This window comes from Abramis brama (assembly GCF_963993115.1).
Source record: "Abramis brama genome assembly, chromosome: 16".
Taxonomy (NCBI): Eukaryota; Metazoa; Chordata; class Actinopteri; order Cypriniformes; family Leuciscidae; genus Abramis; species Abramis brama.
In genome coordinates, this window is record NC_139978.1 from 12,154,978 (window position 1) to 12,170,160 (window position 15,183).

The 15,183-nt window shown below is 35.8% G+C and overlaps 1 protein-coding gene across 2 annotated transcripts in view; it reads left to right on the plus strand.

The window, feature by feature from the left end:
* Positions 1-15,183, plus strand: part of pcsk5b (proprotein convertase subtilisin/kexin type 5b) — a 76,907-nt gene that overhangs the window by 50,479 nt on the left and 11,245 nt on the right. For both annotated transcript variants that reach the window (XM_084087252.1, XM_084087253.1), the window contains exons 24-31: positions 6,822-6,890; positions 9,020-9,062; positions 9,175-9,323; positions 11,055-11,255; positions 11,425-11,508; positions 12,420-12,612; positions 13,672-13,886; positions 14,233-14,478. In XM_084087252.1, coding sequence (XP_083943378.1) covers positions 6,822-6,890; positions 9,020-9,062; positions 9,175-9,323; positions 11,055-11,255; positions 11,425-11,508; positions 12,420-12,612; positions 13,672-13,886; positions 14,233-14,478 — 1,200 coding nt within the window. The remainder of the gene's footprint in view (positions 1-6,821; positions 6,891-9,019; positions 9,063-9,174; positions 9,324-11,054; positions 11,256-11,424; positions 11,509-12,419; positions 12,613-13,671; positions 13,887-14,232; positions 14,479-15,183) is intronic.

A 15,183-nucleotide genomic window follows, 5' to 3' on the forward strand; every position in this document is an offset into this window, starting at 1 on the left:
ACAGCCATATAGTGTCTTATTATTATAATTTAATTTACTGATCAAATTTAAGAATTTAAAATGAAAGATGAATAATATATTTAAAACGATTTAGGGAAAAATGCCCTTTATAAAGGTTAAAATATTAATATGCTGATTTAAATATGTCAAAGCTGACTGAACACTGATGACAGAATAAATGATATGTACAACAAAAGAAAATCCTATTTTTGTCTGGACAGTGAATGACCAATTTACTTGTTCAAAGAAAAGGCTTAATGTCGAGCTAGCCTGAGTTAGCCTATATTTTATATAGTGTTATGGTTATGTGGTGAACCTGAGTATAGTTTTACACATCAGCCCAGTCTATTCTGTAAAGTTATTGATACACAGTCAGGTTTTTTTTACACATTAATCTGAAAATAAATGTGGCACACCCAGTTTTTATGATGTACATCCAGAGACTCTTTTCTGGCTACGCTAGTGGAGTAGTAGTCAATATGATCATAACTCAGTTGTTTTCATATCAGAGCACAGATGAGGTGGAGCTGCTTCAGAACAGAGAGGGTGAGATAGGGAAAAGCAGTAGCAGCACAACGTTACAGGTAGGTTATGTGCTGTATGAAAGGCCAGGTGATTTTGATTTGTTGGTGATAAAAGGGAAGAAGTGTACATGATAAATAGTGAATACAGTTTGCATATTATCAAATTAAATGTTCTTCTTGTAGGAGCCAAAGTGCGTGTTGTTATTTGTTTAGAATATTGTTTTAACATGGTCACATCATCACATGGGTGTGGTTTCATATTATTTACCTGCTCACTTGTGTGGTGGGAGAGAAACAAAGAGTCAGGCTGTGATATTTTATAATATAGGTTCAGTTGTGATGAACTTTTGTTTATTTTTATTTGTGCCATGCTTTTATATCAGAGAACAGATGAGGTGAAGCTGCTTAAAGACAGGGAGGGTGAGACAGGGAGAAGTAGCTCAGAGTTGCAGGTATGTGCTGTGTAAAGGGTCAGGTAATTAATTTTAATTATGTCATGTCAGAAACAGGCTAGCATATTTTCATATTTCATAGGTGAGACAGGGAACAGGCGCAAGCGAAGAAGTGCAGGTAGGCAGGCAGGATGCGGAACCCAACCATGCTAACCCGAAGCTCATTGCAGTACAGCAGCTCACCAACAAAACGCTAAGGTTCCAAGAAAAGTGGTACCGTGAATTTCCTTGGCTCCACTACAGTTCAGGAGTCAATGGAATCCTATGTTTTTTCTGTGCTCAAGCTTTTGGGCATGAAAAATCAAATTTGGCCAAGAATGCAGATCCAACATTTGTTAAAACTGGTTTCCGAAACTGGAAAAAGGCAACTCAAAAATTTGCAGAACATGTCCAAAGTAATGCACACAAAGTTGCTGTCACTACCCACTGCCAAAAAACAAAACCAGTAGATGTCCAGTTATCTTCAGCCAAAGCTGCACAGCAACAGGAATCAAGACGGTGTCTCCTGAAAATTGCGGGCTCTGTACAGCTCTTGGCACGCCAGGGAGCTGCTCTTAGGGGCCATGAAGCTGAAGAGGGTAACTTAAACCAATTACTGAAAGTAAGATGTGAAGATGACCCTGGCTTAGAGAAATGGCTGTCAACAAGAAAACATGATTACACATCCCCCAAAATCCAGAATGAAATTTTAAATCTATTTGCAAACAGCATAATTAGGGAAATCATTAGCTCAATTCACATGCTGCCTCTCCTCCAATATTCCATTATTATTGATGGAACACAGGACATTGAAGGAACTGAACAGGAAGCCATATGTGTCAGGTATGTAGACCATGATTTGGTCCCTCACGAGGTCTTCTTGGGGTTTTACGAAGTCTCATGCACTACTGGAGAAAACCTAGCAAAAGTTGCCACAGATGTGTTGTTGCGCTTGAATCTTCCGCTGTCTGGTCTGCGTGGACAGACATATGATGGAGCAGCAAACATGTCAGGCAACAGAAAGGGAGCACAGGCCAGGATAAGGGAGATGCAGCCACTGGCTTTGTATGTACACTGTGGCGCCCACTGTGCAAATCTGGTCACCCAGGCTGCTTGTACAGCATCATCACTGACATCTGATGCCCTGGATTGGGTCCACAAGCTTGGCTGTCTGTACAAAATGTCAGGCAAATACAAAACAAAATTTGTGAATATTGCAGCTGCAGTATCTGGGACAGTTAGCAACCTGCAACCCTTGTGTCAAACAAGATGGACGACCAGGACTCCAGCAATCTGGTCTGTGCTACGTCAGTATGAGTCCGTGCTACTCAGCTTAGAGGACATGGCCCAAACAGATACCTCAAACACTGGTGTGACAGCAAGAGGGCTGCTGGAGAGGTTTGGAAAAGGTACCACAGTGTTAGGGCTCATGATGGCCACTGAAGTAATCCAAGAGTTGGAGTGCCTTAATTGCACACTGCAGAAGCGAACAGAAACAGTGTCTGGTATGACCTCTGCAGCAGATTGTGTAAGGACCACCCTGAGGGCAAAGAGAACTGAGGAGAAGTTCCAGGAGATATATAGCCATGCAACAGAGATGATTACCAAGCTAAATATTGAGCCCATAACCATGCCCCACATCCGCCGTCCACCAAAACGCTTCATTGGTAATGTCACTACTGCACACACATCTACAACACCAGAAGAACACTACAGAGCTGATTTCTTCAAGGTGCTGGATACTGTGGACATCCAGCTGAAGGAGAGGTTTGATCAGGGTAGTCTGAAAACACTGACGAAGCTGGAGGAAGCCCTCCTAACTGGGGATGTAGACACTGCTGTGGTGGACCAGTATCCTGAATTAAACGAAAGGTCACTGAAGGTGCAGCTGAACATGTTTAAGCTCCAATACTCATACACAACCACTTCAGAGGCCGCAACTATTCTGAGGAATCAGTTGCCTGAAGTCCGTGGACTTTTCAACCAAATTGAAGCACTTGTTCGACTACTTATGGTTGTTCCTACTGCCTCTGCGGAAGCAGAGAGGAGCTTCAGTGCTCTGAGGAGGTTGAAGACCTGGCTGAGAAGCACAATGTTGCAGATTCGCATTAACAATGTAGCAGTCTGTCACATCCACAAAGAAATGCTGGATAAAGTCAGCAAGGAAAACATTTGCCAGGAGTTCATCATGGCAAATGACTACAGGAAGCATGTGTTTGGTTCTTACATGTGAGGAGACAGGACAGTATAGAAGGGTGAATAGTTAGTATATTGAGAAATGGGATTGAATTGATAGATGGAGGACAATGAAAAAATATATTTATTAAAATTACATGTTTGTTTTTATGTTTGTGAGATTGTGTTTCAATTTTGCATCTTGTGTAACAAATAATCTTGTGTACCTGCGGTTTGGTGGATGTGTCTCTGACAAATGTCAGATTTAACGGTTAGTTTGAAATAAAAGTTTGTTTAACAGTGAAAATTGTGTTTCACATTATTTACATTTTATTCACACACAAAACGTGAACATTTTTAGTGAAAGTTTTTGACTTTATAAAATGATTCTCTCAAGTCTTTATAAACAATAAATAAAGCAAGACATCTTTTCTTATACATAGTTTAGTAGCCTATTATTATTTTTGGCAGAATTTATCATTATAAACAACTTAATTATTTCCTGGATTTTGTATCACCATAGTCCCTAAATGTATGTAAATGGAGGAAATGGGATTCAAATCGAAAACATTTCCCCCCATTTTGTGTCCCCCCCACTTCTCAAACCAAAGTTACACCCTTGATAGTAACCATGGCGACAGACGTGGACAACTGTGTTACGTCAAGCGGCACATTCACGCTGTTGTTGTTTAGTTCAAACATTATGGACCATGGCAAGCAGACTTTGCGACAAAAGGAGAAATAAAACGAGGATCAATATCGACTTTGCGTTTTCGAGATGCCAAGAGCTTCACGTCCGCGACTAACTTCGACTTGACGAGACGCCGCTCTTGCATGTACTTTATTAGACAGGTGAGCAAATGTACATAAAACTAATCAATGTTATATAGCTCAACATGATGAAATGTTAGAGTATGATCATTACTGCTAGCTACTGCTATTACTGCTAGTCTCATACAGCCAACAAACTAACACATAGAATAACATTATAACTTTCAACACACTCAAATGCAGTTTAGTGTGATGGTGTAACGTAGACCAAGTGAAACAGCACTACTTTACCTCACAAGTTTAATTCGTTAAATAAACTGACCTGTGTGAGTAGTAATTCAGCACACTTTTATTTAGTAATTCTTTTCAGCGTGTAGTTCGGTAGAATGAAATGTCCTTATTCCTTTATATCTGTGGGACTCGCGTGTGGCGCTGATATCTGTCTCTCGTTAGCAATCTATCCATAATCATTATTAGATCCATCGGCATGACGACAAGTTCCATAATTCCGCTTATGCGTCATCAACCTACGCCTTTGTTATTGTAAGAGGTTAGCGACCCCTAGCGGCGAAAAAAATTACATATTGTAGCTTTAACGGAGTTAATATATATTCAAATAGCAAGAAATATGAGATAATTGTTTACTAATGATGAACTTATTAAACATTACATAATGATTAACAGATCATTATTTAATGTAAATTAAAATGCTTACAAATGTCATTAAACTTTCAATTAATATGATCATGAACGTCTTGTAAATCTGCAAATGTCATTAAACTTCAGTTTATATATTACCTAACTATTTTACATTTACAAATGTAGAAATGCAAAAAGGTGTTTGGTAGTTATGAGTGATCCGGATGCTCAACTGAAAAATGAACAATATCACAATGACTGGTCCCACTTTATATTAGATGTCTTTAACTATGTACTTATGTAAAAAAAAACATACACACACACACAAAAAAACAAAGAAACAAAAAAGTCCATTGTTAGGTACAATGCTCTTACTGTGTTGATGTTCTATTGAGGTGTGATACGGGTAAGATTAGGGACAGGTTTGGTGGTACGGGTAGGTTTAAGGATTGGCTAAGGGTTCAATTGTGTACAGGGGTCAGTTTCATTACTATAAGGGAACACTGTTCAAACTTTATATTACATTGTTTTGATAAATGAACAAGTATTTTCTCCTGTTGATTTGTATGATTCAAGGAATATCCTGTTTAAGGATATAGTATAGTGTTGAAGCAATAAAAGCGTGTTTTGCAGCTAAATTATAATGACAAAAACAATGTGGTGTTTAGCAAGCATTTAGTTAAACTTAACTACATTTACACAAACGTTATTACAGTAGCTAAACGTCCATTGCCCATAAAGGTGCTAAATGACTAGTAGTAAACATTTATAAACATTTACAAATGATAAATAGATTGGGTACTGCAAAAAGTTGTGTAAAAAGGGTGAATTCAGGTCATTTGGGACACTTTTTCATCGAGATGACTGCACATAAATGTTTAGAAACATTTACAGATAATGAATAGTTTCAACTTCAGATTGGGTACTGCAAAAACATGAACAAATAATTAATAAGTGATTTGTAAATAGTAGAAGTCTGCATACACACCAGCAAACGAAAATCTAATTTATAACCTCTACAGACTGTTGTTTGAGTTAATGAACATGTTAAAATTAATAGTGTTTAAAATTACTAAACCATTTTTTTTTTTTTACAACATTTGTAAATGTAAAAAAGTGCATTAGGCAATATATGAATTTAAGTTTCATGACATTCGTTAGCATTTTATTACATTATATAAGGATTATAAAAAGTCGATTTAAACATTAACACGCATATTATCTCATAGCTGTTTGAATATATATTAACTAATGATCCGTTAAGCATTATATAATGTTTGTTAATGATTTATGAATGATTCTTTTAATCATTGTAAACCATCTGTCAAAATCATTTGTAGATTTTCAAAAAGTGCATGATCATATGAATTGAAAAGTGTAATGACATTTGTTTTGTAAGCATTTCAATTTACATTAAATAATGATCAGTAAAGCATTATGTAATGTTTAAGTTCATTAGTAAACATTAACAAGCACGTGATCTCATATTTCTAGCTTTGTGAATATAATTATCTTTAAAGCATTACATAATGTTTGTTAATAATTTATTAATGAAAGTTATTATAAAGTGTTACCATGTAAGGTGTCACATGATCCTTCTGAATCATTCTAATATGCTGATTTGGCGCTTAATAAACATATATTATTATCAGTGTTGAAAGCAGTTGTGCTTCACAAGATTCACTTTTTTATTTTCGATTTTGCAGTACAATGTGACCAGGACATGTATTTGTTTGATTCTCCCCACTAGACAGAAGTTATTCTCTCTCATTTTGTGTGCTGTGCTGGATCACTTTAGCCTGCATATATCTGTAAATCTAACTCGCTGGATGTTGTTTGGCTTCTCACGACACCCACTGCTGTTTATCTAATCTTCTTCACAAATTTGTTATCAAGGGCAAAGATGTGCCGAGCATGAGGGAAGAGCTTGTCTGCAGAAGTCAGACTGAAATAGCAGCACAAATGAGAGAGTGGGGAAACAAAAATTCTTATCATTAGTGGCAGACGTGTATAAACGGGTCCTGCGTTATAGCCTCCAGGGCTACCACACACACACACACACACACACACACACACACACACACACACACAGTCTCGTCTGCTTTTTCCCGTCTTTTCAAACTCAAACACACTCTTTAACTCTCTTTTTATACATGATAATACAGACACATGATCTAGTTTGATGTACATCTGTAACATGCATTTTTCTTTTTCCATGTTCTCAATACTACTTCTGAATATGAAAGTGCTGACTCTTGGTGTGATGCTTGTTCTTGTACAGGTGAAGAAGCCGATCCAGATCATGAAGACTGCGTGACCTGTGAGGAGGGCTGTCAGCATTGCCTCACTGGTCAGTATATCAGTGTGAACAAGGTGCATCACATCTTCAGCAAAAAACAGGACCTCTTTAGTCAGCATTAAGTCTTGAAAACATCTGATTTATTATTCTGTTTAACATTCAGCAGGGAATAAAATGTGAGACCACATTGAAAAGCTTTAGTATTTCACACATTATTATTTTTTGCACTATTATGCACTATTTCTTCATTCTTATGTTATTAACCCTATAAAGTTTAATGTATCATATTTGATATGCAAAATTCGAAGGCCTCTAAATCAACATGATCAAAACTGTTGTTATCTACTACATGCCTTCTGTCGTCTGACTGATAGTTTTTATTGTAAATATTATTGTAAAAACATCTCCCTTCAGGTTATACCACGTCTTTTTTGGTACGAAATCTTTAATGATTTTTATAAACTAAACATAATACATTTTTATATTGTTAGTAATATTTAATTACAATAATTTTGTTTGGAAAAGTCATGTTAAAATGTGTATATCAAATATAAAACATCAGGATTATGAGAAACAAATCTCTCATGATCTCTCAATCGTCATTGTATTGCATTACATATATTTTGCCCCCACAATAAAAATCACAGAGCTTTAATCATAAATGTATTATTGGGAGATATAAAGTGACTACTGATATTTATATAGTAGTAGATATTTATAGATAATTAAGTAGTCCGTTATAGTGCTATAAAGATCTCATTAATTTATATTTCAAGCTGTCAGAATGCCTTCTTACTTTTTGCCCATATAAATATCAGCAACTGCACCAAATTGCGTTTTCGGCCTCTGAATTTTTTTTTAGCTTTTTCCTCCTCGAGTATGAGCTACATATTCTCACTATATCATACTATATGAGCCATAAAAGCCAGATGTGTCTAATACGATACTCAATAAAAAAATAATAATAATAATACAAAAAAATAATAATAATATATATATATATATATATATATATATATATATATATATATATATATATATATATATATATATATATATATATATATATATATATATATATATATTACACACACACATACATTTTTTATATATATATATATATATATATATATATATATATATATAATATTACACACATACACACACACATACATTATATGTATGTATATATATATATATATATATATATATATATATATATATATATATATATATATATATATATATATATATATATATATATACATTGAGAAATAATAATTCTAAATTAGAAAATAATACAAAATAGAAGCATTTTCACTAGGGGTCTCAGACTTTTGGACCCCTTTTGCTGTAGATGCACCAGTCACTTACTGATGCGTGTGTAGTGCACAAATGATAGGGGTTGTGCCTGTCTCACAGCTTCCCGTATCTCTTTTCATCTGTTGAAGTTGTTAAACTTCTGAGTTTGTCTGGTCTGTGTCTCCACGTGCCTCCTGCATAGTCTACACTTCAAGGTCTAGGTCATTCTGCTCACCAGGTTGTGAGACATAGCAAGTCAGTGTGTCAGAAGATCAAGGTGGTAAAAACACAGATAAGCGTCTAACATCAGCTTTTCGGCTCATTTAAATTGGATGAAACGATAAGGTAGGAGAGATACTTAACATCTTTCTTTCCAAAAAAAAAAAAAAGATGTGGTATACCGCCTGACACTAGAAACCCAAAAACCTCACGCTGGGAGTAGTTTAGTAAAATACCATTCATCGTCGAGCCACGATCTGTCCCCCTCTGCTGGTCAATGTACTATTTCAAGAATAATGTTTTTTTTGGAATTGAGAAGCACTAAAAGACATGTTTGAACTAAAAGATTTACTTTTTCTGCAGCAGCTCAGTTAGATAAACAATGTTATGGCGCACCTCCTAAACGGTTTTATTGCTCATCTTACCGAGGCCTGAAATATTTCGAAACACTTTGATAAAAAGTCAAACCAAGGGAAGTAGTTGTTCTGTATAAATGATTAAGACAATGAACATGTCACAGTATTACGTTCTTGCATCGTGAACTGAATTGCATTTCCAGTCAAAGCTCTTAAATCACCTTGTCATTTCAGTAATCACCGTCTTTTAAATATATTCCCGTTTCCGTGAAGAGTGCATTAACAGTATGACTTTCCCCTCAGTGGATCCACAGCATTGCATGTCTTGTTTACCGGACTATTACCAGTAAGTTTGCCTCTTACTTTTTGACGACTTGAGTGTTTTTGTGTGTTAATATTTTAGAGAGTATTTTTTTACTCTCTAAAATATTGTGTATTTCTCTTGTGTATTTCTGCAGGTGGAGATCGAGCTGTCACAAAACCTGCCCTGAGAGGACGTTTGAGAACAAGGAAGGGGATTCGAGGAAGTGTGCTCGATGTGATGATCACTGTCTGACCTGTGATGCCTCTGAATGTTTCCTGTGTGAGGAAGGAATCTTCCTGTCAGGTCTGTATTTGTGTTCAGGTTTCATGTCTGTACTGTATGTGAGCGACATGCGTTTGAAAGAGAACTTACCAGTCATGGTATTTTCTCTGCTGTCCTTTTAAGTGATAGTTCACCCAGAGATGAAAATGTGTTTTTATTTTCAGTTTAATTTAGGTTAAGTTAGTTTTCACTCCGTTATTGTTAGTTTTAGTCTAGCCCCCCTAACCTCCTGTTTTCTAATTTAATTCATTTAGGGGTTTTTCTCCCCATTTTTATTTTTATTTTTTTTATTTTAGAGTTAATGAGCAAACAGTTTTATAATATACCATCAAATAAAATAAAAAATATATTTTTATTTTAGAGCAATTGAAATGTATTTGTTTCAGTTTTTTCAGTTAGTTTGTTTTTGTTTTCTTCTCGTTTTCTTTTCCTTTCTCACTTTTTGTTATTTTGTTTTGTCTTGTATCCTTTCAGTTTACTATAATTTTTTTTCAACTTTCAGTTTTTTTGTTTTTTTTGTTTGTTTTTGGCTGCCAAAGTTAATCAGCAAGCAGGTATCGTTTAAAAATGTTTAACTGCATTAAATGTCATTGTTATTGCTGTCTAATGTTTATTTTAATGTTTAATGCAGGGAGTTTGTACAATTTTATAATACACCATCAAAACTCAAAAACTAGTTTTAGATTCATGAAAATGTATTTTAGTTTTGGTTCCCAGGTGTCAGTTTTTATTTTGTTTTCATTTAGTCCGTTTTAGTTTTCATTGAGTTTGTTTTAGTTTTCATTGTTAATAATAGCAGTTTGCATCCATGCTTTAGATCAATAGTGAACCATTACACCTTTACCTAAGCCTCTGGTGCTGCTTGCGTCGCAATTTATTTTTCCTAATGAAATAAATATACTATATTTTAGTTCGATGTTTTTTTATTTAATATTTTGTATTTTTTTAGGGGATTTTATTGTACTAAATTATATTTATGGAATAGTTATGATCCAATTATTACCTGTTAATCACTTTCCCAATGAAATAAATATACTATATTTTAGTTCGAAATTTTTTTTTTATATATATTTTGTAATTTTAGGGGATTTTATGGTACTAAATTATATTTATGGAATAGTTATGATCCATTTATTACCTGTTAATCACTTTTTTGAGCATGGGCCTGAAAATGAAATTTCCAACTTAAACTGTCGTAAAGCTTGAATGCTTTTGAGCACAGACTTGAGTTTGGTCTCTTTTTAAAGAAGATACTTAGATTATTGTTGAAGTGAAAAAAGTAAAGAAAAAAGTTATGTAAGTTTAATCTTAATACTATTATTCAATTTTAAATCAAATATATAATTTTCAAAACATGTTTTACTCTAAAAGCCATACATCTACAAGTTTTGTTCCAAATTTGAGGTTGATAGCTCAAAAAAAATTAGCTTTCAGTAAGACTTTGTTGGGCGCAGTACCAAACGTTTCCACTAGATCAAATTCGCTTCCCATTTGTTTCCAATGTGGTGATTTTTGACTGTGAAAAGTATGAGTGTGACTGTTTTTTTCAGGACAATTTAACCTTTTCGAATCATATCCATGATGGGTTTTGTGTGTTCACATTACAAGTTTCGTACCATTCTGATGAAGTAAAAAATTCTAAAAGAACAAAACAGAAAAGGTTTCTGTCAAAAATGATCAAACAGCACTAGAGGGTTAAGCATTCATCTGCCCAAATACTTGTGTGTTTACTGAAATTCTGTCTGCCTGCAGATGGCACGTGCGTAGCAACATGTAAGGAGGGTTTCTATGGTGACGAGAAACAGGAGTGCGAGCCGTGTCACCACATGTGTCGGACGTGCGGTGGTCCTAAATATGACGACTGTGATTCCTGTGAAGATGACATGTTTCTGGAAAAGGGTCAATGCATCAACAAGAGCAAGATCAAGTGTTCTGACGGAAGCTTCGTAAACAGTATGAAAGCAGTACTTTCTAAAAATTCATTTAAAGTATTCATTATTTAAATAAAAGTAAACTTATATTATATTATATTATATTATATTATATTAATTTCATTATAAATCTTTTAAAATAAGCATGAGTCTTTATTATGTATTTTAATTTATTTTGTGTGTGTGTGCAGGTCAGGGTGAGTGTGAGCAATGTGATTCCTCCTGTAGGACGTGTTCAGGGCATGGCACAGAGCAATGTGATTCCTGTGAGAAAGGTGAGCGAAACAATAATGTGCTATAGAATCTTCTTCTCCTGGTGCTCTTTGGATAAGAGATGATTTATTCCATGAAAAAAAAAAAAAAACACATTTAAAGCCAAGGCATTCAGGTTTAAGAATGCACTGAGAGTTCATTTATAATATGATAAATGTGTGTTATGTGACATGATCACCTGATTTCTAAACATCACAATATATTTAAATAGAACAAAATACAGTTTGGCCAAAATAGACAACAATTCAAGAAACAATCAAGTCAATTAGAAAAAAATCAAATTCTCCATTTAAAGGAGATTGATAGTTCACCCAAAAATGTCATCATTTACTCACCCTCATGTCCCGTAAGAAAAGTTCATAAAGAGATCGTAAAACTAATCTATATGAATTGAGCCGTTTAGTCTAAATTTTCTGAAGAGACATGTTCGCTTGACGTGCGAGAACCAATGAGGTTCATTCTCGTGTTACGCAGCACGTTTGAGCTTCCGCAAGAACCAATGAGGTTTGTTCTCACGCGTCAAGCAGATTCGGTTGAGCTTCTGTTTATGTTTGCTGATCAATGTTTAAATGTGAATAAAAGCCTAAATGTAATCTGTTCATCAAATAAAGTGATCGAGTCTCCAGAAAATTTAGACTAAACCGCTCAATTCATATGGATTAGTTTTACAATATCTTTATGAACTTTATGAAGCGACAAAGTGCGTAGCTGAAGATGAATTAGTCTTACGGATTTGGAACGACATGAGGGTGAATAAATTATGACAATTTTTTAACTTTTTGGGTGAACTAACCCTTTAAACTTCAATAGCTCCTTCAGTGTACATATTTATCAGGATGGATGTGCAGAAAAACATTATGGATATACTAGTAATCTATATGTCGTCTACATGGCCGTTTGTCTGTCTCTACAGGCATGTTTCTTACCAACAGCCAGATGTGCGTGTCCGTTTGTCCACTTGAGACTCATGGGAACCAGACGAGTGGGCGCTGTGAAGATTGTTCAGCAGGCTGTTTGACGTGTCAGGACGCCCATAAGTGTTTGAAATGCAAAAGTGATCCTCCGCTCTATCTGCAGGATGGAAAATGTGTCCCTGAATGTAAAAGGTAAAAACGTTCCTTCAAAACTCATAAAATGCTACATATTCACACACACAGTCTCATGCACAAACACTTTGCACTTCTCTGTCGTGAATAGTATACATTGCGATAAATCCTAAAGAAGTATTTTTTATATTATTTTTAGTCTTTCAACCATTTTTTTTTTTTTCATTTAAACTTTAAACCTTGTTAATTGTGAAGAAATTAAAAAAAAATAATTGAATGACATTTATTGTTACTCCCATTCCCTTTAAAAAACAGTTGCGCTTGCGCCGTGGCGGATTGCTACTTACATGATGAAATTTGCAAGCGGAAAGAGGAAACGGATCTGCTCGTGCACAAGGTTAAAGTGCGCAAGCAGATCATCTACGGGAAAAGCCGGATTCCACCATATCTTTATGTACACAATAAGAATCGTTTACATTGTAATCCTTTTATTTTGAATATTTGGCTAGTTTGTGTTCTGCTGCGTGACCCTGTGTGTGTAATAAGCAATGTGTACGCACGTTGTGCACCCGCCTATAGGCGAATAGCCTATTACTCATGTGCCCTTTAAAATAAAAAAAAATTAAAATAATTGTGCTCCATTGACTTTAGACCAGGTCTGTGTTGGTCAATGGTGCAGTCTATTTCAGTTGCCTCAAAATAGCAACACACCTATTTTTCAGACCAGCACGCCCATGGGCGCACAAATGGCCGCACAAATGCATTTGCTTTAAACAACGTGCCGCAGGAAGTGAAAATGATAACTGCGTCGGGCTGAAACTAGCAAAAAACACTTACATCGTGCCTGGCACTGCATTGCACCGGGTGTATGAAAGGGCCCTTAAAGTAGTGCATTTAGCTAATAGTACATGACAAATGGTTTTGCGAATCAAGACTCAATTTTATTGTCTAGTACTACTATACCGGTGCAGCATCTTACTTCATATTCAAAAGTATGTACAGTACCATACGTTCCCATTACCGGCGAGGTGAATGTTGAAGTATGTGAACTGGAACACAGCCACACATTAACATACTTTTTCAATGACTGGTCATATAATATCTGTGGCTTCCTCGCAGAGGTTACCTAGAGGCTGATGAATGTCACAGCTGTGCTCCGGGATGTGCTTCATGTCAGGGGGAAGCCAGTTATTGTCTGAGCTGTGAGGAAGACTACCTGCGTCTCAAACACACTTGTTTGAGTCACTGCCCTTCAGGGCTCTTTGTAAAGGATGGAGTATGTGAGCTCTGTCCAAACAGTTGTGCTGAGTGTGACCAAACGGGCAAATGCAGTGGTGAGGTTCTCAACATTATTTATCAAAGATTGATTTATTTGATTTCATTATAATAACCACTAAACTGTAGCGTTTACTGTTGTCCAAGGCAAGTCATTTCCTACACAGCTACACTACTAGTCAACAGTTTGGAATAATTAAGATTTTTTAAAGAAGTCTCTTTAAATTTTAAATTGTAATATTTCATAATGTTACTGTTTTACTATATTATTGATAAAAAAAATGCAGCCGTGGTGAGCATGAGAGACTATATATTCTAGACGTTCCTTTTTCTTCTCTTTTTCAAGCAATGAAGTGTTGCACTACTTCTCTCAAACTTAGTTCTTTATCTTTCTCCTGCTTTCAGAGTGTAAAGAGTACTTCTTCCTGCATGAGGATCAGTGTATTGTTGACTGTCCTGAGGGGTACTTTACAGATGTAGAGCAGAAGAAGTGTAAGTCTTGTCACAGTGATTGTGCAACATGTGACGGACCTGATGAAGATGACTGCATCTCCTGCGAGGCTGGATATTTGACTACTTATGTACGTTACAACGGAAAGTGCCTGTTCCGCTGCCCATCAGAAACATACCTGGAAGAAGCAGAGTGTCGAGGTATAATACTTATTCTCCTTTATTTATGGGTTTATTGCCTCAAATTGACAAGATAGTGTTGGACAGGAAGGAGATGCATGTGCCATGCTGTGAAACCAGTTCTGAAATGGTCTTAAAAGGTATAAGGTCTAAAGAAAATGTAATTGTTGTTATATTTTGACTCTTTCTTTATCAACTTGTGATCAGTTGATCTTGTGTAAGAAGAGAACATTGGAAATGTTATGTAATTATGTGATGCGCTAGTGTATGTAATTTAATAATATAAAAAATGCATAACAAAAATATAAAATATACAAAATTATACAAAATTACATTATATAACAAAATCTCTGGTCCTTAAAATAGCATTCATGCAAAAAAAAATTATATTTGTATTTTGAGTGTGAGAGAGTGAGCGAGGGCGGGCGAATGTGGGCGAGGGTGGGTGAGAGAGTGAGTGAGTGAGTGAGTGATTGTGGGCGTGAGTGAGTGATTGTGGGCGTGGGGGAGTGAGTGAGTGAGTGAGTGATTGTGGGCGAGAGTGAGTGATTGTAGGCGAGAGAGAGATTGTGAGTGAGTGAGTGCGACAGTGAGTGAGTGAGTGAGTGCGACAGTGAGTGAGTGAGTGATTGTGGGCGTGAGTGAGTGAGTGATTGTAGGCGAGAGAGATTGTGAGTGAGTGAGTGCGACAGTGAGTGAGAGTGATTGTGGGCGAGAGTGAGTGAG